The sequence below is a fragment of the Nerophis ophidion genome, linkage group LG05 (genome assembly GCF_033978795.1).
Source record: "Nerophis ophidion isolate RoL-2023_Sa linkage group LG05, RoL_Noph_v1.0, whole genome shotgun sequence".
Classification (NCBI taxonomy): Eukaryota; Metazoa; Chordata; class Actinopteri; order Syngnathiformes; family Syngnathidae; genus Nerophis; species Nerophis ophidion.
In genome coordinates this window covers 15,097,882-15,124,712 of record NC_084615.1, presented here as the reverse complement: position 1 = coordinate 15,124,712, position 26,831 = coordinate 15,097,882, and the positions used below count along the sequence as shown (strand labels likewise).

Here is a 26,831-nt window from a genome sequence, read left to right as displayed (position 1 = left end):
CTACAGTAAGAGCCGACTTATTACCACAATTTTTTCACCGAAAAGTGCTGGTTGGCATGTGGTCGGGAACCATGTTCGCTTGACCGCTCTGTTCCATAGTAAAGCTTCACCTTCGGGAATGTAAACAAGGAAACACCGGCTGTGTTTGTTTTACTAAAGGCAGCTGCAATACACCGCTTCCCACCTACATCTTTCTTCTTTGACGTCTCCATTATTAATTGAACAAATTGCAAAAGATTCAGCAACACAGATGTCCAGAATACTGTGTAATTATGCGATTAAAGCAGACGACTTATAGCAGGTATCGGGCTGGAAAAAAATGTCCGCTACAATCCGTGATGTCACGCGTAGGCGTCAACGCAAACGTCATCATACCGCAACGTTTTCAACAGGACACATGGCGGGAAATTTCAAATTGCAATTTAGTCAACTAAAAAGGCCGTATTGGCATGTGTTGCAATGTTAATATTTCATCATTGATACATAAACTATAAGACTGCGTGGTCGTTAGTAGTGGCTTTCAGTAGGCCTTTAAATCACTATAAATGATTCCCGGGCGCGGCACCGCTGCTGCTCACTGCTCCCCTCACTTCCCAGGGGGTGAACAAGGGGATGAGTCAAATGCAGAGGACAAATTTCACCACACCTTTTGTGTGTGTGTGACAATCATTGGTACTTTAACTTATCTCCATCCTTTTTTCTGGCGATTTCTCCCATATTTGTCGACCCACTTCAATCAGGACAAAAAACGAAGTTGTTTTTTGAACTGGAAAAATTCCCAGTTTTCCCGAAATTCCAGGAATTCCGTAATACCTTTTCTCAACTCAACATGTTACTAATTCAACATTTCTCGAACGGTTTGAAAAATTCCAACACCAACCATTTCCACTCATTCAGACCATTCAAGTGTTTTACCGTTTTTGGTTTTTTTCCGCTTTTCCCGAAATTCCTACATTTTGGGGAAATTCCCGCTGACATGAATGGAACATTCTTCAAAGTTCCACAAATTTCCCACATTTCCATCATTGTCAAACCGTTCCAACTTCTAAATATTCAGCCTGTTCAGGAATTGTGTGCACTACTTCAACAATTCTGAAAAAAGATAAATACCCACATTTCCCATAAGTCCTTTTTATTGTGCATTTTTTTCCCATTCTAAATCAATTGGCCATTTTTTAAACTTCCACAATTCTCACATTCTTCAAACCATTCCACCTTCAACACATTCCACCATTCTGGAAATTCAAACTACCCTTTTTTCAAGTTCCCAAAAAAAAGTATTGTAGTGGTCTAGGTCAGGGGTGTCCAAACTTTTTCCACAGAGGGCCGCACATTTAAGCATGCGGGACCATTTTGATATTTTTCATTTTCAAACCATAACAAAATATATGGATTTTTTTTTTATCTTTAGGGCTCCTGGGGAGTATAGAGGGTCTCAGTCACTAAAATGTTAAAAATAAGTCAAATTATTATTATTTTTAATTTAATGCTTACATTACATCTCTATATCAACTTGAGGTTGATATAAAGTACAACAAATAAGATTTTTTATGCCTTTTCTGTCAAAGATAACTTTGTTTTTATAGTAAAACTGAAATATGCAGTATTTAGATAGTACTTTATTGATTCCTTCAGGAGAGTTCCTTTATTTAGCAATTAAAGCCCTCAAAGATCAATAATGCAGGACACTATTGATTTTAATTATTTAATATTTTTGAGTAATCACAGTAAAAAGTTAAATAAAATCCTACTAAATATATTTGAGATCCGAATGGTTCCCCACTCATAAATTGATGCATTTTTATTAGTTTTTTTAAAATAACTTTTAACACATAAATTTCAAGATCAACTTCCGACATATCTGTCGATTTTAAGTTTGAACTATTATTTTGTTGTTTTACGCTCTTTTGTCAAAACTTTGTTTTTATATGGCAACCACACAACATATCCAATATTTTTTCCACATAAAAAATTTTAAAGTGATAATTTTTAAGTAATAATTCATTATAATATAGATTTTTTTGTCCTTTTTTTATTTTAATTTTTTTGGAGTAATGGAAACAAAAGAAAATGAAGACAAAAGAAAAAAAAAATGCCTGCATGGCAGCTTTATGTCACCATTGCCACTTTTTCTCATTAGATTTCACCTCTTTCCACTTTTTTAAAAAATGTTTTTATTTTTATTTTTGCAATACTATCAATTTTACAATTTTTGCAGAATGTGTGGCGGGCCGGTAAACTATTAGCCGCGGGCCGCAAATGGTCCCCGGGCCTCACTTTGGACACCCCTGGTCTAGGTAGTGTTTACTATGTGGAAATATTGTAGTGGTCTACAGGTAGTGTTTACTTTTTTTTTTTTTTTTTTTTTTTTTAAATGTTAACATTTACAAACAGACGAGAAACAATAATCCAAAAAATAAGTACAAAATAAAACAGCGCCAGGGGGTTGTCAATTCAAAGTGACTTAAATAAAAAAAATATATATATATGTATATATATATATATATATGTATGTATGTATGTATTTATGTATGTATGTATATTAGTGTTTACTAGTTATGTATTGGCAACAACGGCGGCGGACGTTTATGACGTCAACGTGATGGCGGCGCGTTTTAGGGACGTCACGGCGTTGCCAGATATGCTCAGCTGTGTGAGCGGTTGTCTTATGTGTGACCAACCAGTAAAACAACCTCTAATATACGATCACTAGACCAACGCAATACTCATCTAATAGCCAACATTACATTCTTCACTGTGCTAGATTATACGTGTAGTTTTTTCATGTGCCTCCTGGCAGCGTTCTTAGTTTACTTAAGGCTTTAAGATGTCGTACACGCGAAATGTGATGTTGTGTTAGCCCTGTCCCACCTGGCAACCCTGCCTCAGACCGAGGTTGCCATCATGGCGGCAGAAGGCGAAATGAGAGAGACGGAGGAGCGAAAACGGCCTTCAACTGCCTCCAATAATACTACTCTACACTCAGGTACTTCCAATAACACCACTCTACACTCAGGTACCTCCAATATATTCAACTACCTCCAATAATACCACTCTAGATTCAACTACCTCCAATAATACTACTCTACATTCAACTACCTCCAATAATACCACTCTACATTCAACTACTTCCAATAATACCACTCTAGATTCAACTACCTCCAATAATACTACTCTACATTCAACTACCTCCAATAATACCACTCTACATTCAACTACTTCCAATAATACCACTCTACATTCAACTACCTCCAATAATACCACTCTACATTCAACTACCTCCAATAATACCACTCTACATTCAACTACCTCCAATAATACCACTCTACATTCAACTACCTCCAATAACACCATTCTACATTCAACTACCTCCAATATATTCAACTACCTCCAATAATACCACTCTACATTCAACTACCTCGAATAATACTACTCTACATTCACCTACCTACAATAATACCACTCTACATTCAACTACCTCGAATAATATTACTCTACATTCAACTACCTCCAATAAAACTACTCTACATTCAACTACCTCCAATAATACCACTCTACATTCAACTACCTTCAATAACACAACTCTACATTCAACTACCTCCAATAATACCACTCTACATTCAACTACCTTCAATAACACCACTCTACATTCAACTACCTTCAATAATACTACTCTACACTCAGGTACCTCCAATAACACCATTCTACATTCAACTACCTCCAATAATACCACTCTACATTCAATTACCTCGAATAATACTACTCTACATTCAACTACCTCCAATAATACCACTCTACATTCAACTACCTCCAATAACACCACTCTACATTCAACTACCTCCAATAATACCACTCTACATTCAACTATCTCCAATAATACCACTCTACATTCAACTACCTCGAATAATACTACTCTACATTCAACTACCTCCAGTAATACCACTCTACATTCAATTACCTCCAATAATACCACTCTACATTCAACTACCTTCAATAACACCACTCTACATTCAACTACCTCCAATAATACCACTCCACATTCAACTACCTTCAATAACACCACTCTACATTCAACTACCTTCAATAATACTACTCTACACTCAGGTACCTCCAATAACACCATTCTACATTCAACTACCTCCAATATATTCAACTACCTCCAATAATACCACTCTACATTCAACTACCTCGAATAATACTGCTCTACATTCAACTACCTCCAATAATACCACTCTACATTCAACTACCTCCAATAACACCACTCTACATTCAACTACCTCCAATAATACCACTCTCCATTCAACTACCTCCAATAATACCACTCTACATTCAACTACCTCCAATAATACCACTCTACATTCAACTACCTCCAATAATACCACTTTACATTCAACTACCTTCAATAACACCACTCTACAGTCAACTACCTCCAATAATACTATTCTACACTCAGGTACCTCCAATAACACCATTCTACATTCAGGTACCTCCAATAACACCATTCTACATTCAACTACCTCCAATATATTCAACTACCTCCAATAATACCACTCTACATTCAATTACCTCGAATAATACTGCTCTACATTCAACTACCTCCAATAATACTACTCTACATTCAACTACCTCCAATAATCAATCAATCAATCAATCCACTTTATTTATATAGCACATTTAAACAACAAGAAAGTTTTCAAAGTGCTGCACAGCCATGTTAAAAACAATATTTAAAAAAAACAGTATTATGCTCCACCAATGACTGAACAAAAACAAAAAAATATGTATAAAAACAATATAAAAATAAATATAATTAAAAACAATTTTAAAGGGTAAACTCAAAACAGTAAAATAGAAATCAAAAAGTATAAAAACACAAGAGGACAACAGAGGACCACACAACTCACGAAGTGTTAAAAGCCAAAGAATAAAAGTGGGTCTTAAGAGGAGACTTAAAACACTCCACTGTGGAAGCAGTTTGAACATGGAGCGGCAGAGTGTTCCAGAGCTTAGGGCCGACCACAGAGAAGGCCCTGTCTCCCCTGGTCTTAAGTCTGGTCTTGGGCACCACGAGCTGGAACTGGCTCTCGGACCTCAGAGTGTAAAATTGGATGAGGTCCAAGATATACTGAGTTGCCAGTCCATGTAAAGATTTAAAAACAAACAGCAATGTTTTAAAATCAATTCTAAAATGAACAGGGAGCCAGTGCAAACTCTGAAGAATTGGGGTTATATGCTGGCGTTTCCTGGCCCCTGTTAAAAGTCGTGCTGCCGCCTTCTGGACTAACTGCAACCGGGAGAGAGCTTTTTGGCTAATGCCAGCATAAAGTGCATTGCAGTAGTCCAGGCCACTTGAAATAAAAGCATGCACGACTTGTTCAAAAAGGTTAAAAGATAAAAACAATTTTACCCTTGCCAAAAGACGAAGATGATAACAAACAAGTTTAAAATGGCTGTCTATAGTGACGCCAAGGCTGGTGACTTTGGGACGCACATCATTTTGCAATGGTCCCAAGTCAGTGAGGGCCGAAACAAAAACTGAAATTTCCGTTTTTCCCTCATTCATTATTTAAAAATTCTGGGCTAACCAAGCCTTGACGTCGCATAGACAGTTGAGAAGAGCTTTCAGGGGGCCGTGGCCTTTTGAAATTGGCATATAAATTTGGCAGTCATCAACATAAAAGTGATAAAACACTCCATGTTTCTTAAAAATCTCTCCAAGAGGAAGGAGATAAAGAGCGAACAGGACGGGGCCTAAAATAGATCCCTGACGGACACCACAGTAAAGCGGGGAAGAAGAGGAGGTGGCGTCCCCCAGCCTGACAGAGAAGGACTTCTCAGACAGGTAAGATCTGAACCACTCTAACGCAGTCCCCCTGACACCCACACAGTCTCTCAGGCAGTCTAAAAGAATTGTGTGGTCGACTGTGTCAAAGGCAGCTGTAAGATCTAAAAGCACTAAAATGGCAGAGCTGCCAGAATCAGACATTAAAAGCAAGTCATTAAAAACCTTTAAAAGTGCAGATTCAGTACTGTGCAAAGCTTTGTATGTGGACTGAAATGGATCTAAACTGCTATTTTCATCTAAAAAAGGCTGCAGTTGTGCCAAACCACATTTCTCCAAAATTTTCGACACAAAAGGTAATTTGGAAATGGGCCGATAACTCTACATTCAACTACCTCCAATAATACCACTCTACATTCAACTACCTCCAATAATACCACTCTACATTCAACTACCTCCAATAATACCACTCTACATTCAACTACCTCCAATAATACCACTCTACATTCAACTACCTCCAATAATACCACTCTACATTCAACTGCCTCCAATATATTCAACTACCTCCAATAATACCACTCTACATTCAACTACCTCCAATAATACCACTCTACATTCAACTGCCTCCAATAGGTTCAACTACCTCCAATAATACCACTCTACATTCAACTACCTCCAATAATACCACTCTACATTCAACTGCCTCCAATATATTCAACTACCTCCAATAATACCACTCTACATTCAACTACCTCCAATAATACCACTCTACATTCAACTGCCTCCAATATATTCAACTACCTCCAATAATACCACTCTACATTCAACTGCCTCCAATATATTCAACTACCTCAAATAATACCACTCTACATTCAACTACCTCCAATAACACCACTCTACATTCAACTACCTCCAATAACACCACTCTACATTCAACTACCTCCAATAACACCACTCTACATTCAACTACCTCCAATAATACCACTCTACATTCAACTGCCTCCAATATATTCAACTACCTCCAATAATACCACTCTACATTCAACTGCCTCCAATATATTCAACTACCTCAAATAATACCACTCTACATTCAACTACCTCCAATAACACCACTCTACATTCAACTACCTCCAATAATACCACTCTACATTCAACTACCTCCAATAATACCACTCTACATTCAACTGCCTCCAATATATTCAACTACCTCCAATAATACCACTCTACATTCAACTGCCTCCAATATATTCAACTACCTCAAATAATACCACTCTACATTCAACTACCTCCAATAACACCACTCTACATTCAACTACCTCCAATAACACCACTCTACATTCAACTACTTCCAATAATACCACTCTACATTCAACTGCCTCCAATATATTCAACTACCTCCAATAATACCACTCTACATTCAACTGCCTCCAATATATTAAACTACCTCAAATAATACCACTCTACATTCAACTACCTCCAATAACACCACTCTACATTCAACTACCTCCAATAATACCACTCTACATTCAACTACCTCCAATAATACCACTCTACATTCAACTGCCTCCAATATATTCAACTACCTCCAATAATACCACTCTACATTCAACTGCCTCCAATATATTCAACTACCTCAAATAATACCACTCTACATTCAACTACCTCCAATAATACCACTCTACATTCAACTACCTCCAATAATACCACTCTACATTCAACTGCTTCCAATATATTCAACTACCTCCAATAATACCACTCTACATTCAACTATCTCCAATAACACCACTCTACATTCAACTATCTCCAATAACACCACTCTACATTCAACTACCTCCAATAACACCATTCTACATTCAACTACCTCCAATAATTCCACTCTACATTCAATTACCTCCAATAAAACCACTCTACATTCAACTACCTCCAATAATACCATTCTACATTCAACTACCTCCAATAATACTACTCTACATTCAACTACCTCCAATAACACCATTCTACAATCAACTACCTCCAATATATTCAACTACCTCCAATAATACCACTCTACATTCAACTACCTCCAATAAAACCACTCTACATTCAACTACCTCCAATAATACCACTCAACATTCAACTATCTCCAATAATACCACGACTAGTCAGAGATTGTTAGTTAGGGACCAGCAATGACTAGTTAGGGACCAACCGTGACTAGTTAGGGACCAACCGTGACTAGTTAGAGCAGGGGTGTCAAACTCAAATACAGAGTGGGCCAAAATTTTAAACGGAACAAAGCCGCGGGCCAAGGTTGAACAAATTAACCTTTTTATTAGGGACCCAAACAAGTTTTGCATTGAATATTGAACAAGCAAGGCTTATATAACTTTAGTGACATGCAAAAATCCAGTTTCAAATAGCGACCCCGAAAGTGAATAAGCGGTAGAAAATGGATGGATGGATGGATTAAAAAAAATATCAATGGCATATCAAATACAATTTAAATTAAAATGTTATGCCTTTTTTCTATTTGCAATCTTCTGAGGTAAATATCAAATATTTTCCACAGGCTAATAATACATTTGAAAATAAAATAACAATAATGAATGAACCAAACATTCAAGCCTTGAAGGAGCAAGAGAAAATGCATGAATAAAACGTTATTTATTGGTCAGTTTGCTGGAAGTTTCCCGGAAGAGTTAGTGCTGCAAAGGGTTCTGGGTATTTATTCTGTTGTGTTACGGAGCGGATGTTCACCCGACATGTGTTTGTCATTCTTGTTTGGTGTGGGTTCAGAGTGTGGCGCATATTTGTAACAGTGCTAAAGTTGGTTATACGGCCACCCTCAGTGTGACCTGTATGGCTGTTGACCAAGTATGCATTGCATTCACTTGTGCGTGTGTGTGTAGTAGCCACAAATATTATGTGACATGCTGTCAGTATGGAGGAAAAGCGGACGTGACGACAGGTTGTAGAGAACGCTAAAGGCAGTGCCTTAAATGCACGCCCCCAATATAGTTGTCCAGGTGGAAATCGGTAGAAATTCGGGAGAATGGTTGCCCCGGGAGTTTTTCGGGAGGGGCACTGAACTTCGGGAGTCTACCAGGAAAATTAGGAGGGTTGGCAAGTATGAGTATTAGCGGTGAACGCGGTGTTAGAGCGGCACCGACGCTGTATAACACGGGCGGGCCAGCTCTAATGCTAAATTGATATTGCCTCAAGGGCCAAATTATATTACACGGCTGGCCAGATTTGGCCCGCGGGCCAGAGTTTGACACCCATGAGTTAGAGATTGTTAGTTAGGGACCTGCCATTTAATACTTAAACTGGGTCTTAGTATCAGTCTGGTTCACAAAGTCAAGTACCAGTTTTTGCTCTAAATGAGAAGAAGCAGCACTGCAGAGTACTGACTACACAACATGATAGCTTCACTCCCAGAATGGTGGACATGAAGGCCAAAGTGACAAATGTCCTTCAGTCTGGATTGATGTGCCTTTTTATTTCCTCTCTACAGCCATGGAAGTCGCTGAGGTTCCCACAAAACTTCTTCCAGAGATGTCAAGTGAGAACACCGATTCCTCTGACGACCCAGATGGTTTTCCCATCGGTCTTTCTCCAGCCGCAGACGAGGACGATGGTGACATGTCAGCAGACTCTGGAGGTCCTCCAGCTGCGGACCAGGACCGTGGTGACATGGCAGCAGACTCTGAAGGTCCTCCAGCTGCGGACCAGGACCGTGGTGACATGGCAGCAGACTCTGAAGGTCCTCCAGCTGCGGACCAGGACTATGATGACATAGCAGCAGACTCTGGAGGTCCTCCAGCTGCGGAAGAGGACTATGATGACATGGCAGCAGACTCTGGAGGTCCTCCAGCTGCGGACCAGGACCGTGGTGACATGGCAGCAGACTCTGGAGGTCCTCCAGCTGCGGAAGAGGACTATGATGACATGCCAGAAGACTTTGAAGGTCTGTGGGAGGCGGCACACAGCATCCCCCAAGACTTCTCCAGCTGGACTAACCTGTTGAAATACTGCGAACAAGAGGTGAACCATGGAACATCTGCCTTTCAACCCCACATGAGTTCATATCTCTTAGCGCGTAAAATGTCCGACACTATTTCTTTCTTCTCAGCGACACTTTGCGGCGTCTCGGAGAGCCCTGGTGGCGTTCCTGGCCCGCTATCCCCTCTGCTACGGCTACTGGAAGAAATATGCTGACTTGGAGCGCCGCGCTGGTAACGACGACAAAGCGCTGGAAGTAAACAGATCTCAATTTTACAAACCCCGTTTCCATATGAGTTGGGAAATTGTGTTAGATGTAAATATAAACGCAATACAATGATTTGCAAATCCTTTTCAACCCAAATTCAGTTGAATGCACTACAAAGACAAGATATTTGATGTTCAAACTCATAAACTTTATGTCTTTTTGCAAATAATAATTTACTTTGAATTTCATGGCCGCAAAAAGTGCCAAAGTAGTCTGGAAAGGGCATGTTCACCACTGTGTTACATCACCTTTTCTTTTAACAACACTCAATAAACGTTTGGGAACTGAGGAAACTAAATGTTGAAGCTTTGAAAGTGGAATTCTTTTCCATTCTTGTTTTATGTAGAGCTTCAGTCCTTCAACAGTCCGGGGTCTCCGCTGTCGTATTTTACGCTTCATAATGCGCCACACGTTTTCGATGGCAGACAGGTCTGGACTGCAGGCAGGCCAGAAAACTACTTGCACTCTTTTACTACGAAGCCACGCTGTTGTAACACGTGGCTTGGCATTGTCTTGCTGAAATAAACAGGGGCGTCCATGATAACGTTGCTTGGGTGACAACATATGTTGCTCCAAAGCCTGTGTGGACCATTCAGCATTAATGGTGCCTGCACAGATGTGTAAGTTACCCATGCATTGGACACTAATACACCCCCATACCATCACATATGCTGGCTTCCGAACTTTGCACCTATAACAATCCGGGTGTTTAGTTTTCTCTTTGTTCCGGAGGACACCACATCCATAGTTCCCAAATATAATTTGAAATGTGGATTCGTCAGACCACAGAACACTTTTCCACTTTGCATCAGTCCATCATCAATGAGTTCAGGCCCAGCAAAGCTGGCGGTGTTTCTGGGTGTTGTTGATAAATGGGTTATGCTTTGCATCGTAGAGTTTTAACTTGCACTTACAGATGTAGCGACCAACTGTAGTTACTGACAGTGGTTTTATGAAGTGTTCCTGAGCCCATGTGGTGATATCCTTTACACACTGGTGTCGGTTTTTGATGCAGTACCACCTGAGGGATCAACGGTCCGTAATATCATCGCTTACGTGCAGTGATTTTTCCAGATTCTCTGAACCTTTTGATGATTTTACGGACCGTTGATGGTAAAATCCCGAAATTCCTTGCAATAGCTCGTTGAGAAATGTTGTTCTAAAACTGTTCGACAATTTGCTTACAAAGTGGTGACCCTCACCCCATCCTTGTTTGTGAATTACTTAGCATTTCATGGAAGCTGCTTTTATACCCAATCATGGCACCCACCTGTTCCCAATTAGCCTGCACACCTGTGGGATGTTCCAAATAAGTGTTTGATGAGCATTCCTCAACTTTATCATTATTTATTGCCACCTTTCCCAACTTCTTTTTCACGTGTTGCTGGCATCAAATTCTAAAGTTGATTATTTGCACACAAAAAAAATGTTTATCGGTTTGAACATCAAATATGTTGTCTTTGTAGCATATTCAACTGAATATGTATTCTGTTTATATTTACATCTAACACAATTTCCCAACTCATATGGAAACGGGGTTTGTACAACACAGATGCCAGCTTCTTGTACCACACGGGCGTACTCTCAAGAGGTGGTTTGTGTCGCCAGGTGTGTGTCCAGGGTCTGCAGGCCATCCCTCTCAGTGTAGACTTGTGGATCCACTACATCAACCTGCTGCTGGGAATCCTGGACATGAGCCTGCCCGACTCACCTCAGCATATGCGCAGGTGTGTGCCAGCACAAGCACAACATGCACTATGGTGGCTGTTTTGTATACTCAACTGCAGAGAGTGCCAAACATCCATCAGGTGTCTTTTTTCTTTACTTTTCACTGCATTTTTTTGCTCGAGTTTTTAGAAGGAAATAAAATACAGACTTGACCAAAAAAAATGGAAATCAGTCAGACTTAGGGCTGGGCGATATATGGAGTTTGTAAGATATATCAATATGTTTTTTAACAAGATATGAATTAAAGAAATATTGTAATATCGATATAATTTATTTCATGTTAAAATGACCAAACCCTGCTTATTTGTTCGGGCTACTAAACCCCTCTCCTTCCTCCTTCCAAGAGTATAAAAACCTCCATGATTGGTTGGTTGTTTACATTGGTTAGGGACAGGCCAATCAGAGGCAAGATAGGGCGGGTCATGGAAATGCAAATGCATTTTTTTATGAGTTTGATACATTTTGTATTATTTGCACAGCTATATTATTTATTTTACGTAGACATGATAACTTATTAATTTTATTTATGTTATGTAATTCTGTGCTGTTAAAGGCCTACTGAAAGCCACTACTACCGACCACGCAATCTGATAGTTTATATATCAATGATGAAATATTAACATTGCAACACATGCCAATACGGCCTTTTTAGTTTACTAAATTGCAATTTCAAATTTCCCGCGAAGTGTCGTGTTGAAAACATCGCGGAATGATAACGCGTGCGTTTGACGTCTCGGGTCGTAGCGGACATTATTTTCCAGCCCGATCCAAGCTGTAAGTAGTCTGCTATAATGGCATAATTACACAGAATTCTGGACATCTGTGTTGCTGAATCTTTTGCAATTTGTTCAATTAATAATGGAGAAGTCAAAGTAGAAAGATGGAGGTGGGAAGCTTTTAGCTTTTAGCCACACAAACACAGCCGGTGTTTCCTTGTTTAAAATTCCCGGAGGTGAAGCTTTACTATGGATCAGAGCGGTCAAGCGAACATGGATCCCGACGACATGTCAACCGGCAGTTTTCGGTGAGAAGATTGTGGTAATAAGTCAGCTCTTACCGGAGACATCAGCGGCGCTTCTATCCTGCTGCAGCTGCCGTGACTTCCCTCAGAGACTCTGGCGCACGGGTCGGGAACCTTTTTGGCTGAGAAATGTATTTCTGTAAGAGCCATATAATTTTTTTTTTTAACACTGAATACAACTAAACACGTGCATTTTAAAGTAAGACCAACATTTCTAGAGTATAATAAGTCTCTTATACTTTGGAATAACATTGTTATTCTGATGCTAACTGTGGAGGGGATGTGGCCTGCGGGCCTGGAGCGAAGCAGGGTGTGCCAGGACCGGCCTCGAAATCAGCGACAGGTGTGTAGATGGCCCATCTGGGCCTTGTTATCTAATCACCTGTCGCTCTGTTATAACCAGCAACCAGGAGGAGAGACGGGGTTGAAACTGGAGCCAATTTTTGATTTCTTTTATTCTTTTTTTCTTTTGTTTTTGTTGACTTAACTTTTTTGCTTTGTTTTTTCCCTTTTTATTTTTGCTTTGTGTTTTTTGTATAATTTTTCTCGTTCTTTTTCTTCATTTTTTTTAATCTTATTAATTTATTGTTTTTCATTTGTTTTTTAATCTTTTTTTTGTTTTTGTTGTCTTATTTTTTTTCCTTTGGTTTTTCCCTTTTATGTTTTTGTTTTTTCTATAATTTTTCTGGTTGTTTTTCTTTTTGGTTTTTCTCATTTATTTTTCATTTTAAATTTGTTTTTTAATCTTTTTTTTCTTCCTTTTGTTTCTGCTGTCTTGATTATTTTTCCTTTGGTTTTTCCCTTCTTTTTTTGTATAATTGAAAAATAAAACAATATTGTAACCCGGAAACAGGCTCTCATGTCGGTGCTTGGTGGTCTGAAGAACCCCCAGGAGGGCAAGCCTCACACTAACCAATAATAAATAAATTACTTCTTACCATTAACGCAACTTCTTGAACATAAAAAAGCATGAGAATATTTTATATTTTGAACGTTATTTTTAGCAAGTGGAATTATTCATTACTTATCGTGTCAAGCGATGTCAGCTCAGATTTATCCGAGAGCCAGATGCAGTCATCAAAAGAGCCACATCTGGCTCGCGAGCCATAGGTTCCCTACCCCTGCTCTGGCATCAACACACCTGTGGCCACTCCCCTCCAACTTTCAGATACTATTTAATCTCACTAAAACACTAGCAACACAATAGGCAGATAAGGGATTTTCCAGAGTTATCCTAGTAAATATAAAAGTAAGTGCATCTCTATCCTCCTTCAAAACCGCTCTAAAACAACACCTCCAGGCAACTTCAACACTTTACTAATACCTTCCTCCATTCACATCCCATCTCCTCGGATTATAAACAACTCAAATGTACTTCTAATGTATATACTTGTTCTTATGCTATCTGAACTCACTATCTTCTCTGCTGGCTGTACATATCTTACTAAACAAGACCTACACTGTTTCAATGTCCACATTTCTCTGTTGATGCAATTGTTGATGACTGAAGTACTGATATCAACCAAAGCTCCTCATCCCACCCCCCGGATTGTAAATAATGTAAATAATTCAATGTACAAACTATGATGATTAACTTGTGTGATGACTTTATGATGTTGATAGTATATATTTGTAGCATGAATTGATTAACGTGGACCCCGACTTAAACAAGTTGAAAAACTTATTCGGGTGTTACCATTTAGTGGTCAATTGTACGGAATATGTACTGAACTGTGCAATCTACTAATAAAAGTATCAATCAATCAATCAATCAATCAAAATGTGTCTAAGAACATCTGAGTCGCTCCCACTGCAATCGCCTTTTTTTTCCCTATTCCTTCACTCTAAATTTCCTCATCCACGAATCTTTCATCCTCGCTCAAATTAATGGGGAAATTGTCGCTTTCTCGGTCCGAATAGCTCTAGCTGCTGCTGGCTATGATTGTAAACAATGTTCAGATGTGAGGAGCTCCACAACCCGTGACGTCACGCGCACATCGTCTGCTATTTCCGGTAAAGGCCAGGCTTTTTTATTAGCGACCAAAAGTTGCAAACTTTATCGTGGATGTTCTCTACTAAATCCTTTCAGCAAAAATATGGCAAAATGATCAAGTATGACACATAAAATGGACCTGCTATGCCCGTTTAAATAAGAAAACCTCATTTCAGTAGGCCTTTAACTTCCTGTGGTAAAAATTTACTGGAAACGTTCCAACCCTGTGCAGCCCTAGTTCTGTGTGTGGTACGGGTGGTAAGTATTGCCTGAGTGAGTTATGTAAACACGCCACCTCCACTTCTCTTTCAGTGTGTTTGAGGATGCAGTTGGGACCGCAGGCCTGGAGTTCCACTCAGACCGGCTGTGGGAGCTCTATGGGGAGTGGGAGAAGGAGCAAGGCCACGTGGGGAAGGCCGTAGCCATCCTGGACCGAGTTCTCAGAGTTCCCACTCAGTCGTACAGCACCCATTACCACAAGTAAGTCATAGGGGTGTAATGGTACCTGTTGGTACCTCAACCTACCAGCACATTGCCGTGCACCACCAAGCTCGCCTCATTAGATCTAACTTTTACAACGAGACAACTGACCTGGGAGGAAAGGCTGGTCAAGAAGGCCGAGATAGCAGCCAGTAAAGGCGGATATTCCGGGTTATGCTAGCTAGCTCCAGTAGTCCAAGTTGTGGTAGCGCAGAGCAGAGATGTGAGCTAAAGGAACAGGGACAAGTAATCAGTAAAACTAGTATTAAAGATACAAACCCTGTTTCCATATGAGTTGGGAAATTGTGTTAGATGTAAATATAAACAGAATACAATGATTTGCAAATCATTTTCAACCCATATTCAGTTGAATATGCTACAAAGACAACATATTTGATGTTCAAACTCATAAACTTTATTTTTTTTTTTTTTTGCAACTAATCATTAACTTTAGAATTTGATGCCAGCAACACGTGCCAAAGAAGTTGGGAAAGGTGGCAATAAATACTGATAAAGTTGAGGAATGCTCATCAAACACTTATTTTGAACATCCCACAGGTGTGCAGGCTAATTGGGAACAGGTGGGTGCCATGATTGGGTATAAAAGCAGCTTCCATGAAATGCTAAGTAATTCACAAACAAGGATGGGGTGAGGGTCACCAATTTGTAAGCAAATTGTCGAACAGTTTTAGAACAACATTTCTCAACGCGCTATTGCAAGGAATTTCGGGATTTTACCATCTACGGTCCATAAAATCATCAAAAGGTTCAGAGCATCTGGAGAAATCACTGCACGTAAGCGATGATATTACGCACCTTTGAGCCCTCAGGCGGTACCGCACAAAAAACCGACATCGGTGTGTAAAGGATATCACCACATGGGCTCAGGAACACTTCATAAAACCACTGTCAGCAACTACAATTGGTCGCTACATCTGTGAGTGCAATTTAAAACTGCTGTGCAAAGCAAAACCCATTTATCAACAACACCCAGGAACGCCCGTAGCTTTGCTGGGCCCGAGCTCATCTAAGATGGACTGATGCAAAGTGGAAAAGTGTTCTGTGGTCTGACGAGTCCACATTTCAAATTATATTTGGAAACTGTGGATGTGGTGTCCTCCGGAACAAAGAGGAAAATAAGCATCCGGATTGTTGTTGGGGGTGTATTAGTGCCCAAGGCATGGGTAACTTATACATCTGTGAAGGCACCATTAATGCTGAATGGTCCATACAGGTTTTGGAGCAACATATGTTGTCATCCAAGCAACGTTATCATGGACGCCCCTGCTTATTTCAGCAAGACAATGCCAAGCCACATGTTACAACAGCATGGTTTCGTAGTAAAAGAGTGCAGGTACTTTCCTGGCCCGCCTGCAGTCCAGACCTGTCTCCCATGGAAAATGTGTGGCGCATTATGAAGCGTAAAATACGACAGCGGAGACTTTGAACGACTGAAGCTCTACATAAAACAAGAATGGGAAATAAGTCCACTTTCAAAGCTTCAACAATTAGTTTCCTCAGTTCCCAAACGTTTATTGAGTGTTGTTAAAAGAAAAGGTGATGTAACACAGTGGTGAACATGCCCTTTCCCAACTATTTTGGCATGTGTTGCAGCCATGAAATTCTAAGTTTATTATTATTTGCAAAAAAAGAGTACATTTTATGAGTTTGAATATCAAATATCTTGTCTTCGTATAGCATATACTTGAATATGGGTTGAAAAGGATTTGCAAATCATTGTATTCTGTTTTATTTTTACATCTAACACAATTTCCCAACTCATATGGAAACGGGGTTTGTAGTTCTCTTACTCTATGAAGAAAGTGTTGATATTCCAGGACTGTGGCGATGTCACAAGTCCCATGATGCATCTTGTCTCAGGTTGAAAGCACACGTGAGCAGCCAACCCCCCAAGGAAGTGCTCTCGCAGGAGGAGTACCAGGAGGTGAGGGCCCTGTGCCGTAAGAGCCAGCGAGTGGAGGAGAAGGCCAAGGAGAAGGACGACGAGCGGCCCCCCGGGGAGGACGAGCCCGCCACACCCGAGGGCGTGGACACTGTGAGGGTCTTCTCGCTGCTTCAAAGTTGAGCTGAGGTCATCAGCATGATGGTGTTGGTGTCGCCTCTGCTCAGGAGGAAATGATGCAGAGAATCCGAGAAGAGGTGTTGCGTCGCAGGGACCTGGTCTACCGCAAGAACGAGGAGGAAGTCCGTAAGAGATGGAACTTTGAAGACGCTGTGAGTCAGCACCACTTCTCTTTGCTTCCTGTACCTTATTCTGCTGTAGGGCTGCACCTCGTTGACATTCTCCCCCCAAAATTGGGATAGCGATTTTTATATAAAATGCACAAAAGTGAAAATAAGGAGTGAGGGAAGACACGTTACTCTTACAGCTCATCAACATATTCTTGTCTCAACGTGCCACACGTGAGAAGAATATGCAATCATTGACTTATTGGGCTTCATGCAGACAGACTTGTGTCTACAGCAGGGGTCACCATCCTTTTTGAAACCAAGAGCTACTTCTTGGGTACTGATTAATGCGAAGGGCTACTTAAAGAAATTGCCAGAAATAGCCAATTTGCTCAATTTACCTTTAGTAAATAAATTTATATACATACATAAAAAAATGGGTATTTCTGTCTGTCATTCCGTCGTACATTTTTTTTCCTTTTACGGAAGTTTTGTAGGGAATAAATGATGAAAAAAACACTTAATTGAACGGGTTAAAAGTAGAGAAAACACAAAAAAAGTGAACATTTTATTTTGAAACATAGTTTATCTTCAATTTCGATTCTTTAAAATTAAAAATTCAACCGAAAAAAAAAAGAGAAAAACTAGCTAATTTGAATCTTTTTGAATTTTTTTTTAAAAAGAATGTATGGAACATCATTAGTAATTTTTCCTGATTAAGATTCATTTTAGAATTTTGATGACATGTTTTAAATAGGTTAAAATCCAATCTGCATTTTGTTAGAATATTTAACAAATTGGACCAAGCTATATTTTTAACAAATACAAATGATTATTTCTTCTAGATTTTCCAGAACAAAAATTTTAAAAGAAATCCGAAAGACTTTGAAATAAGATTTAAATTTGATTTTAAAGATTTCCTAGATTTGCCAGAATATTTTTTGGGAATTTTAATCATAAAAAGTTTGAAGAAATATTTCACAAATATTCTTCGTCGAGAAAAAAAAGAAGCTAAAATGAAGAATTAAATTAAAGTGTATTTATTATTCTTTACAAAAAAAAAATACTTGAACATTGATTTAAATTGTCAGGAAAGAAGAGGAAGGAATTTAAAAGGTAAAAATGTATATGTGTTTAAAAATCCTAAAATCATTTTTAAGGTTGTATTTTTTCTCTAAAATTGGCAGAGATCTTCCTTGTTTGAAGTGACCAAATACTTATTTTCCACCATAATTGACAAATAAATTCTTTAAAATTCCTACAATGTGAATTCCTGGCTTTTTTTTTACATTCTGTCTCTCACAGTTGAAGTGTACCTATGACGAAAATTACAGACCTCTGTCATCATTTTGAGTGGGAGAACTTGCACAATCGGCGGCTGACTAAATACTTTTTTGCCCCACTGTACAAAGGTTGTGAATAACTGAAAATAGGGCTCACTCTGTTCTGTTAAGTAAGACGTCTTTCTTCCTTTTTGAAGCAACAAACATTGCGGTTATTTACGGCACTCGTTAAAACCTCGATGTGGATTTGATGAATGGTGAATGATTTGATGAATGGTGCAGCCCCGCCATGCGCTCTAAACCACAGTGTTTTCTTCCACGCAGCTCAAACGTCCGTATTTCCACGTGAGGCCGCTGGATCACACACAGCTGCAAGGCTGGCACTCCTACCTGGACTGGGAGATGTCTCAGCAGAAGCAAGACCCTGCAGACCACAGTACAAGTGACCCACATGGACTCAGGTTGGAAGCGTGAAGCAGGGCATGTGACCGCTGTGCATGTGTGCAGAGACGGAGGCAGCCGGTAAAGAGGAGACCGACGTCCACCACAGAGTTTGTGTTCTCTTTGAGCGCTGCCTCATCGCCTGTGCACTTTACCAGGAGTTCTGGAGCAAGGTAAGAGAATGCCAAGTTTCATTTTGACGCTATCATGCCGTGATGTTGCTAGGTTCTCATCTTCCAGCCATGACACAGTAAACGCACCTCATTTTTAAACACGGCACATTGGGGAGAACTTGTTTCAAACAACAGGAACTCGGTGGAGTGAAACCGGTTTGACGTTGGCGTCAAAAATGGTTCATGGAGTTTGATGCCAGTAATGTGCGCCTGACAACTTCATAACACATCAAAGACACCAGTAAGCATACCTGCCAACCGTCACGGATTTTCCGGGAGACTCCCGAAATTAAGCGCCTCTCCCGAAATTCAGACGGAGCTGGAGGCCACGCCCCCTCCGGCCCCAAGCGGACCTGAGTGACGTGTCGACAGTCTGTTTTCACGTCCGCATTCCCACAGTATAAAGGGTGTGTCTGCCCAATGACGTTATAACTGTAGAATGATCGAGGGCGTGTTCTTGGTTTATTATGCGGGTTTATTGTTAGGCAGTCTCATTAAAGTCCTCCCAGCCCGATAATAACACACAACAACAGCAGTCATATTTTCGTCTGCCGTAAGCTCCAATGTTGTTAACTTGTGACACTCTTAAACAGGACAATGCTGCCATCTACTGTGCATAGAATAGAATGTAGAATATCAATCAATCAATCAATCAATGTTTATTTATATAGCCCTAAATCACAAGTGTCTCAAAGGGCTGCACAAACCACTACAACATCCTCAGAAGAACCCACATAAGGGCAAGGAGAATTCACATCCAGTGGGACGTCGGTGACAAGGATGACTATGAGAACCTTGGAGAGGACCTCATATTTGAGTATCGGGACATTGAAAAAGCTTCCAGCATTTCTGTTCATGTGTGTGTTCAGTACTTGGAGTACCTGGAGCCAGTGAGTGTGAGCAGGACTCGTGGCGTCTACAAGCGAGCCTGTGAGATCCACCTGCCCGGCAGACCCAAACTCCACATGCAGTGGGCCACCTTTGAGGAAAAACACGGTACATTGGTCCACCTTCACTCCGTTGTAACCTTCCACGTCTCACTGGGCCTCTCTCCGGCCCGCAGGTGACCCGGCCCAGGCCCGGCGAGTGCTGGAGGCCCTGGAGAAGAACACCCCTGGTCTGGCGGTGGTGCGTCTGCGCAGGGTGGCCTTGGAGAGGAGGGCGGGCCAGCTCCAGCAGGCCCAAGTTCTGCTGCAGGAGGCGCTGGTCCAGTCCAAGGAGAAGCCCGCCTTGCACGCCTTCTACTCCATCAAGCTGGCCCGCTTGCTGCTGAAGATCTGCAGGAACCCCAGCAGAGCTCGCAGGGTTCTGCAGGAGGCGCTGGAGATCAGTCCGGTGAGGACAGCAGCAAGTATTCAACCCGGGAGGGCATTTAGGCTCCAAATGATAAATACCTTCTTAAAAATGCATTCAACTAGTTTGCTAATGAAGCCTCAGCTTGACACTCCTCCACTTTCTCCTCTTCCTTCTCCCCACTTCCTCTTTTCAAAATGTCAAACCATCACCAAGTGAAACTAAACATGGAGAGAGAAAATACAGCCAGGAAGAGAGAGCGAGGTCAAAAACTGTGGCCCCATTCAGCCAAATAAGGACCCATAATACACCTTCTTAACAATGACCCATAATACACCTTCTTACCATTAAACATACATTGACCCATAATACACATTCTTACCATTAAAAATACAATGACTCATTATACACCTTCTTACCATTAAACATACACTGACCCATAATACACCTTCTTAACAATGACTCATAATACACCTTCTTACCATTAAACATACACTGACCCATAATACACCTTCTTAACAATGACCCATAATACACCTTCTTACCATTAAACATACACTGACCCATAATACACCTTCTTAACAATGACCCATAATACACCTTCTTACCATTAAACATAAACTGACCCATAATACACCTTCTTACCATTAAACATACACTGACCCATAATACACCTTACCATTAAACATACACTGGCCCATAATACACCTTACCATTTAACATAAAATGACCCATACTACACCTTACCATTAAACATAAACTGACCCATAATACACCTTCTTACCATTAAACATACACTGACCCATAATACACCTTACCATTTAACATACAATGACCCATACTACACCTTACCATTAAACATACACTGACCCATAATACACCTTCTTACCATTAAACATACAATGACCCATAATACACTTTCTTACCATACATTAAACATACAATGACCCATAATACACCTTACATTAAACATACACTGACCCATAATACACCTTCTTACCATTAAACATACAATGACCCATAATACTTCTTATTACCATTAAACATACACTGACCCCTAATACACTTTCTTACCATTAAACATACAATGACCCATAATACACCTTCTTACCATTAAACATACACTGACCCATAATACACCTTACCATTTAACATACAATGACCCATACTACACCTTACCATTAAACATACACTGACCCACAATACACCTTACCATTAAACATACAATGACCCATAATACACCTTCTTACCATGAAACATACAATGACCCATAATACACTTTCTTCCCATACATTAAACATACAATGACCCATAATACACCTTACCATTAAACATACAATGGCCCATAATACACCTTCTTACATTAAACATACTTTGGCCCATAATACACTTTCTTACCATTAAACATACAATGACCCATAATACACCTTCTTACCATTAAACATACACTGACCCATAATACACCTTACCATTTAACATACAATGACCCATACTACAACTTACCAATAAACATACACTGACCCATAATACACCTTCTTACCATTAAACATACAATGACCCATAATACACCTTCTTACCATTAAACATACAATGACCCATAATACACTTTCTTACCATACATTAAACATACAATGACCCATAATATACCTTACCATTAAACATACAATGGCCCATAATACACCTTCTTACATTAAACATACACTGACCCATAATACACCTTCTTACCATTAAACATACAATGACCCATAATACACCTTCTTACCATTAAACATACAATGACCCATAATACACCTTCTTACCATTAAACATACACTGACCCATAATACACCTTCTTACCATTAAACATACAATGGCCCATAATACACCTTCTTACCATTAAACATACAATGACCCATAATACACCTTCTTACCATTAAACATACAATGACCCATAATACACCTTCTTACCATTAAACATACAATGACCCATAATACACTTTCTTACCATACATTAAACATACAATGACCCATAATATACCTTACCATTAAACATACAATGGCCCATAATACACCTTCTTACATTAAACATACACTGACCCATAATACACCTTCTTACCATTAAACATACAATGACCCATAATACACCTTCTTACCATTAAACATACAATGACCCATAATACACCTTCTTACCATTAAACATACACTGACCCATAATACACCTTCTTACCATTAAACATACAATGGCCCATAATACACCTTCTTACATTAAACATACACTGACCCATAATACACCTTCTTACCATTAAACATACAATGACCCATAATACACCTTCTTACCATTAAACATACAATGACCCATAATACACCTTCTTACCATACATTAAACTTACAATGACCCATAATCATTGAAGTCATCACTGAAGGCCTAGGTAAGATACATATGTGTTTAAAAAAAGTAAGTGTTATACTTGACCAAATAAATATAAAGAGTGCTGCATCCCACACAGTGGATCACACAACGATGTGTGTGTCAGCTTCAGACCCCCATGACATCTATTAAACAGGCAGGAAGCAAGGAGTTAAACAGGTACAGGATTCAAATTGGCTCATGAAGAGAAACGTCTGGGCTGTACTCTTGTGCAGTCTTCCATCACGCTCTGACACAATGGTTGCACGCCTCCTCTTTCATTTGGACTTTCCCTGATTACTTAGCAACAGCTGTTTCTAAGGGGTGAGGGGGTCATAAAAAGCTGTTGCACTCGGTGTCAGGTTCTAACACTGATGACATCTATTAAACAAGACAAAAGGCAAAGAATCAAACAGAGACAGAATTAAATTTGGACTCAGATCTGAGGAGAGACATGGCCACTGTACTTTCTGTACAGTCCTGCACCACGCTCTGCCAAAAGATCGTAGTCCTCCTTCTTTATTTGACTTACTCCCACACCCTTCCCACAGCTGCTTCCTGAGGGAAGTGGTCGTAAACAGTGTTGCCTTCAGTTACCGAACAGTTAGAAGAGAGTTCGTCAAAAAGTTAGTTAAAGTACCAATGATTGTCACACACACACTAGGTGTGGTGAAATTTGTCTTCTGCATTCAACCCATCCCCTTGATAGCCCCCTGGGAGGTGAGGAGAGCAGTGGGCAGCAGCGGTGCCGCGCCCGGGAATCATTTATGGTGATTTAACCCCCAATTCCAACCCTTGATGCTGAGTGCCAAGCAGGGAGGCAATGGGTCCCATTTTTTTATAGTCTTTGGTATGACTCGGCCGGGGTTTGAACTCACAACCAACCGATCTCAGGGCGGACACTCTAACCACTAGGCCACTGAGTAGTTTAAAAAGAGTCCCCATAAAATAGTTCAAATAAGAGTTAGTAAAATACTTCAAAAAGAGTTCCTCTGGAAGTTGGGCAAATCCTGCCATCCGTCCGCTTTGAAGTCCCAGTGGAGGTCTACAAGCCTTCTTCTTGGTTGGTTTCAAAGACAGCCTTTTGTCTTCTTGTCAGGAACACAATCTAATAGAGTTTTTTGTGATAATTTAGAAACAATTATTCTAACACTCGGTCACAAACCAGTTTAAAGAAAAGATGCCTGGAGCTGGGGTCAGGTCCTGCTTCCTCTACGCTTCGTAGATCTTGGTCTAAGACAAGATCTTCCTGTGGCTCACAATAGATTTAAAAAATCGACACCTTCATTTCGCTTCCCATCGTACACAGTAGAGTTTTACCAGCTTTTTGCTTGGTAAGATCTCCTCGCCAGGAGTTCATGGGAACACAAAGTTAAGCGATAAACTGGATAGACATCTCGTGCATTGGATTGGAGTGGTGATGCCCTACAAAGTGTTCTACTTCCTGTCCTCCAGGACAATGACAAGCTGTACCTGAACTGGTTGGAGTTGGAGCTGGATGGCGAGCCGTGGTCCTCGGTGGAGGCGGTGCAGCAGTGTGTGAGGCAGGCCCTAGCGGCGCCCCTCCCCCCAAACATCAAGCTCCGCTTCTCCCAGCGCCACCTGCAGTTTGTGGAGGAGTACTGCAACTGCATCAAGAGGTCAAGCTCACACCCGTCCACTTATTCCTTCACTTCACCGCCTGTCTCTCTGCGTGTCCTCTCCCAGGGTGCTGTGCGTCTACGAGGACCACCAGAAGCTGATCAAGGAGCTCGGCGGGACTAAGAGGCCGGCGGAAAAAGGGTAGGAGACTCTTTCATTGGAATATTCTTAATTATAACTTACACTCCTGCTCAAAAGTCTACGTACACTTGTAAAGAACATGATGTCATGGCTGTCTTGACTTTCCAATCTTTTCTACAACTCTTATTTTATTTGTGATGTAGTGATTGGAGCACATACTTGTTGCTCACAAAAAACATTCATGAAGTTTGCTTCTTTTATGAATTTATGTCTCTACTGAAAATGTGAGCAATCAAAAGTATACAAACAGCAATGTTTGTCCTTTGGCAAGTAATCCACCTTGCTTGACGGTAGGAATGGTGTTCCTGGGATGAAAGGCCTCACCATTTTGCTGGTGTTGCGTTTGGAACAGATGTTCCTCCGAGGGAATTTAAGTTGCTGGTCAACCCCAAGTTCTTTTTATGACACATAAACTGATTTTAAATGAATCCCAGACAGAATAGGTATTTTGACATTTTATTCCAAAGCTTCGGGAGACCAACCCATGTAACAACAGATTCAATTCGCATCGCCTTAGTTGATCACTACACTACAGAAGTCTTGCCCCCCCCCCCACAGAGTGAATACACACAATATCTATTGTTTTCCTCAGCTGGAGACAGAAAGAAATAGGAAGGAGTATTGCTACTCCTGCATTCCAAGCTCAAGGTTGTCTACAGTGTACCATAGGTCATGAGATAGGGAAAATATCAAAAAAAGTACAAGATGGAACACTAGCTATTTCAAATATGACTGAAGACAAGAAACAACTTTTAAATATGGATATATGTAGATATCTATCTCCGTCACTAGGAATTGTTGCCTAACAGCTCCGTTTTTGTTTCATCTGACCACAGAACTTTCCTCCAGAAGGTCTTATCTTTGTCCATGTGATGACATGTCCTTTACAAGTGTATGTAAACTTTTGACCAGGCCTGTGTCCGCCAATACGAAAAAGCCCGTCCTTAGCAAACATGTGAAGCGTTCCAACATCACCTTTTTCACTTGAGTAGAGAAGAGTACAGAGGTGAGCTGCATGCTTTGAGTGGGCAAGTAAGAGCATCGTGTGACAAATAGTCCAAGTGGAAAGTCCCACTCAAGTCTTAACAGCAAACTTTGTGTTAGTTTGAGTCTCATAAAAAATGTCATTTTCAATCTGACCTTGTACTCATTGTGTGAATGCTCTAAACATTCACACATCTTTTCTACTCCAACATGCATCTGTTTCTGGGTGTTGTTGATAAAAGGGTTTTGCTTTGCATAGTAGAGTTTTAACTTGCACTTACAGATGTAGCGACCAAATATAGTTACTGACAGTTGTTTAATGAAGTGTTCCTGAGCCCATGTGGTGATATCCTTTACACACTGATGTCGGTTTTTTGATGCAGTACCGCCTGAGGGATCAACGGTCCGTAATATCATCGCTTACGTGCGGTGATTTCACCAGATTCTCTGAACTTTTTGATGATATCCCAGACCGTAGATGGTAAAATCCCTAAATTCCTTGCAATAGCTCCTTGAGAAATGTTGTTCTAAAACTGTTCGACAATTTGCTTACAAAGTGGTGACCCTCACCCCATCCTTGTTTGTGAATTACTTAGCATTTCATGGAAGCTGCTTTTATACCCAATCATGGCACCCACCTGTTCCCAATTAGCCTGCACACCTGTGGGATGTTCCAAATAAGTGTTTGATGAGCATTCCTCAACTTTATCAGTATTTATTTCCACTGTTCCCAACTTCTTTGTCACGTGTTGCTGGCATCAAATTCTAAAGTTAATGATTATTTGCCCCAAAAAAAAAATGCGTATGAGTTTGAAGATCAAATATGTTGTCTTTGTAGCATATTCAACTGAATATGGGTTGAAAAGGATTTGCAAATCATTGTATTCCGTTTATATTTACATCTAACACAATTTCCCAACTCATATGGAAACGGGGTTTGTACATTCTGTCAGCATGTCACTTCTACTTCAGCATTGGAGCGTTACCACACTATCCCTTCAGAAATTGCCTCTTCTAGTTTGTGTGTCGTGCTGCCATTCTGTTCT

The 26,831-nt window shown here is 40.2% G+C and overlaps 1 protein-coding gene and 1 long non-coding RNA gene across 5 annotated transcripts in view; one reads left to right on the top strand and one right to left on the bottom strand.

The window, feature by feature from the left end:
• Positions 1-2,656: 2,656 nt before the first annotated feature.
• Positions 2,657-26,831, top strand: part of si:ch211-114c17.1 (pre-mRNA-processing factor 39) — a 24,799-nt gene continuing 624 nt past the window's right edge. Inside the window, exons 1-14 of one of the 4 annotated variants that reach the window (XM_061900160.1) lie at positions 2,657-2,986; positions 5,720-5,842; positions 9,276-9,805; positions 9,894-10,019; positions 11,640-11,758; positions 15,086-15,253; positions 17,135-17,309; positions 17,384-17,488; positions 19,051-19,162; positions 19,234-19,340; positions 20,210-20,336; positions 20,404-20,675; positions 24,475-24,659; positions 24,727-24,801. In XM_061900160.1, coding sequence (XP_061756144.1) covers positions 9,278-9,805; positions 9,894-10,019; positions 11,640-11,758; positions 15,086-15,253; positions 17,135-17,309; positions 17,384-17,488; positions 19,051-19,162; positions 19,234-19,340; positions 20,210-20,336; positions 20,404-20,675; positions 24,475-24,659; positions 24,727-24,801 — 2,099 coding nt within the window. In that variant the 5' untranslated portion in view covers positions 2,657-2,986; positions 5,720-5,842; positions 9,276-9,277. Of the gene's footprint in view, positions 2,987-4,075; positions 4,105-5,719; positions 5,843-9,275; positions 9,806-9,893; positions 10,020-11,639; positions 11,759-15,085; positions 15,254-17,134; positions 17,310-17,383; positions 17,489-19,050; positions 19,163-19,233; positions 19,341-20,209; positions 20,337-20,403; positions 20,676-24,474; positions 24,660-24,726; positions 24,802-26,831 lie in introns of those variants that run through there. The other 3 variants (XM_061900161.1, XM_061900159.1, XM_061900162.1) reach the window with 3 other exon arrangements.
• On the bottom strand, positions 10,117-17,830 carry LOC133552733 (uncharacterized). The gene is made up of 3 exons (XR_009806757.1): positions 17,065-17,830; positions 15,365-15,481; positions 10,117-12,917 (listed from the first exon to the last, which is right to left on the bottom strand). It is a non-coding gene; the product is annotated as an uncharacterized LOC133552733 (long non-coding RNA).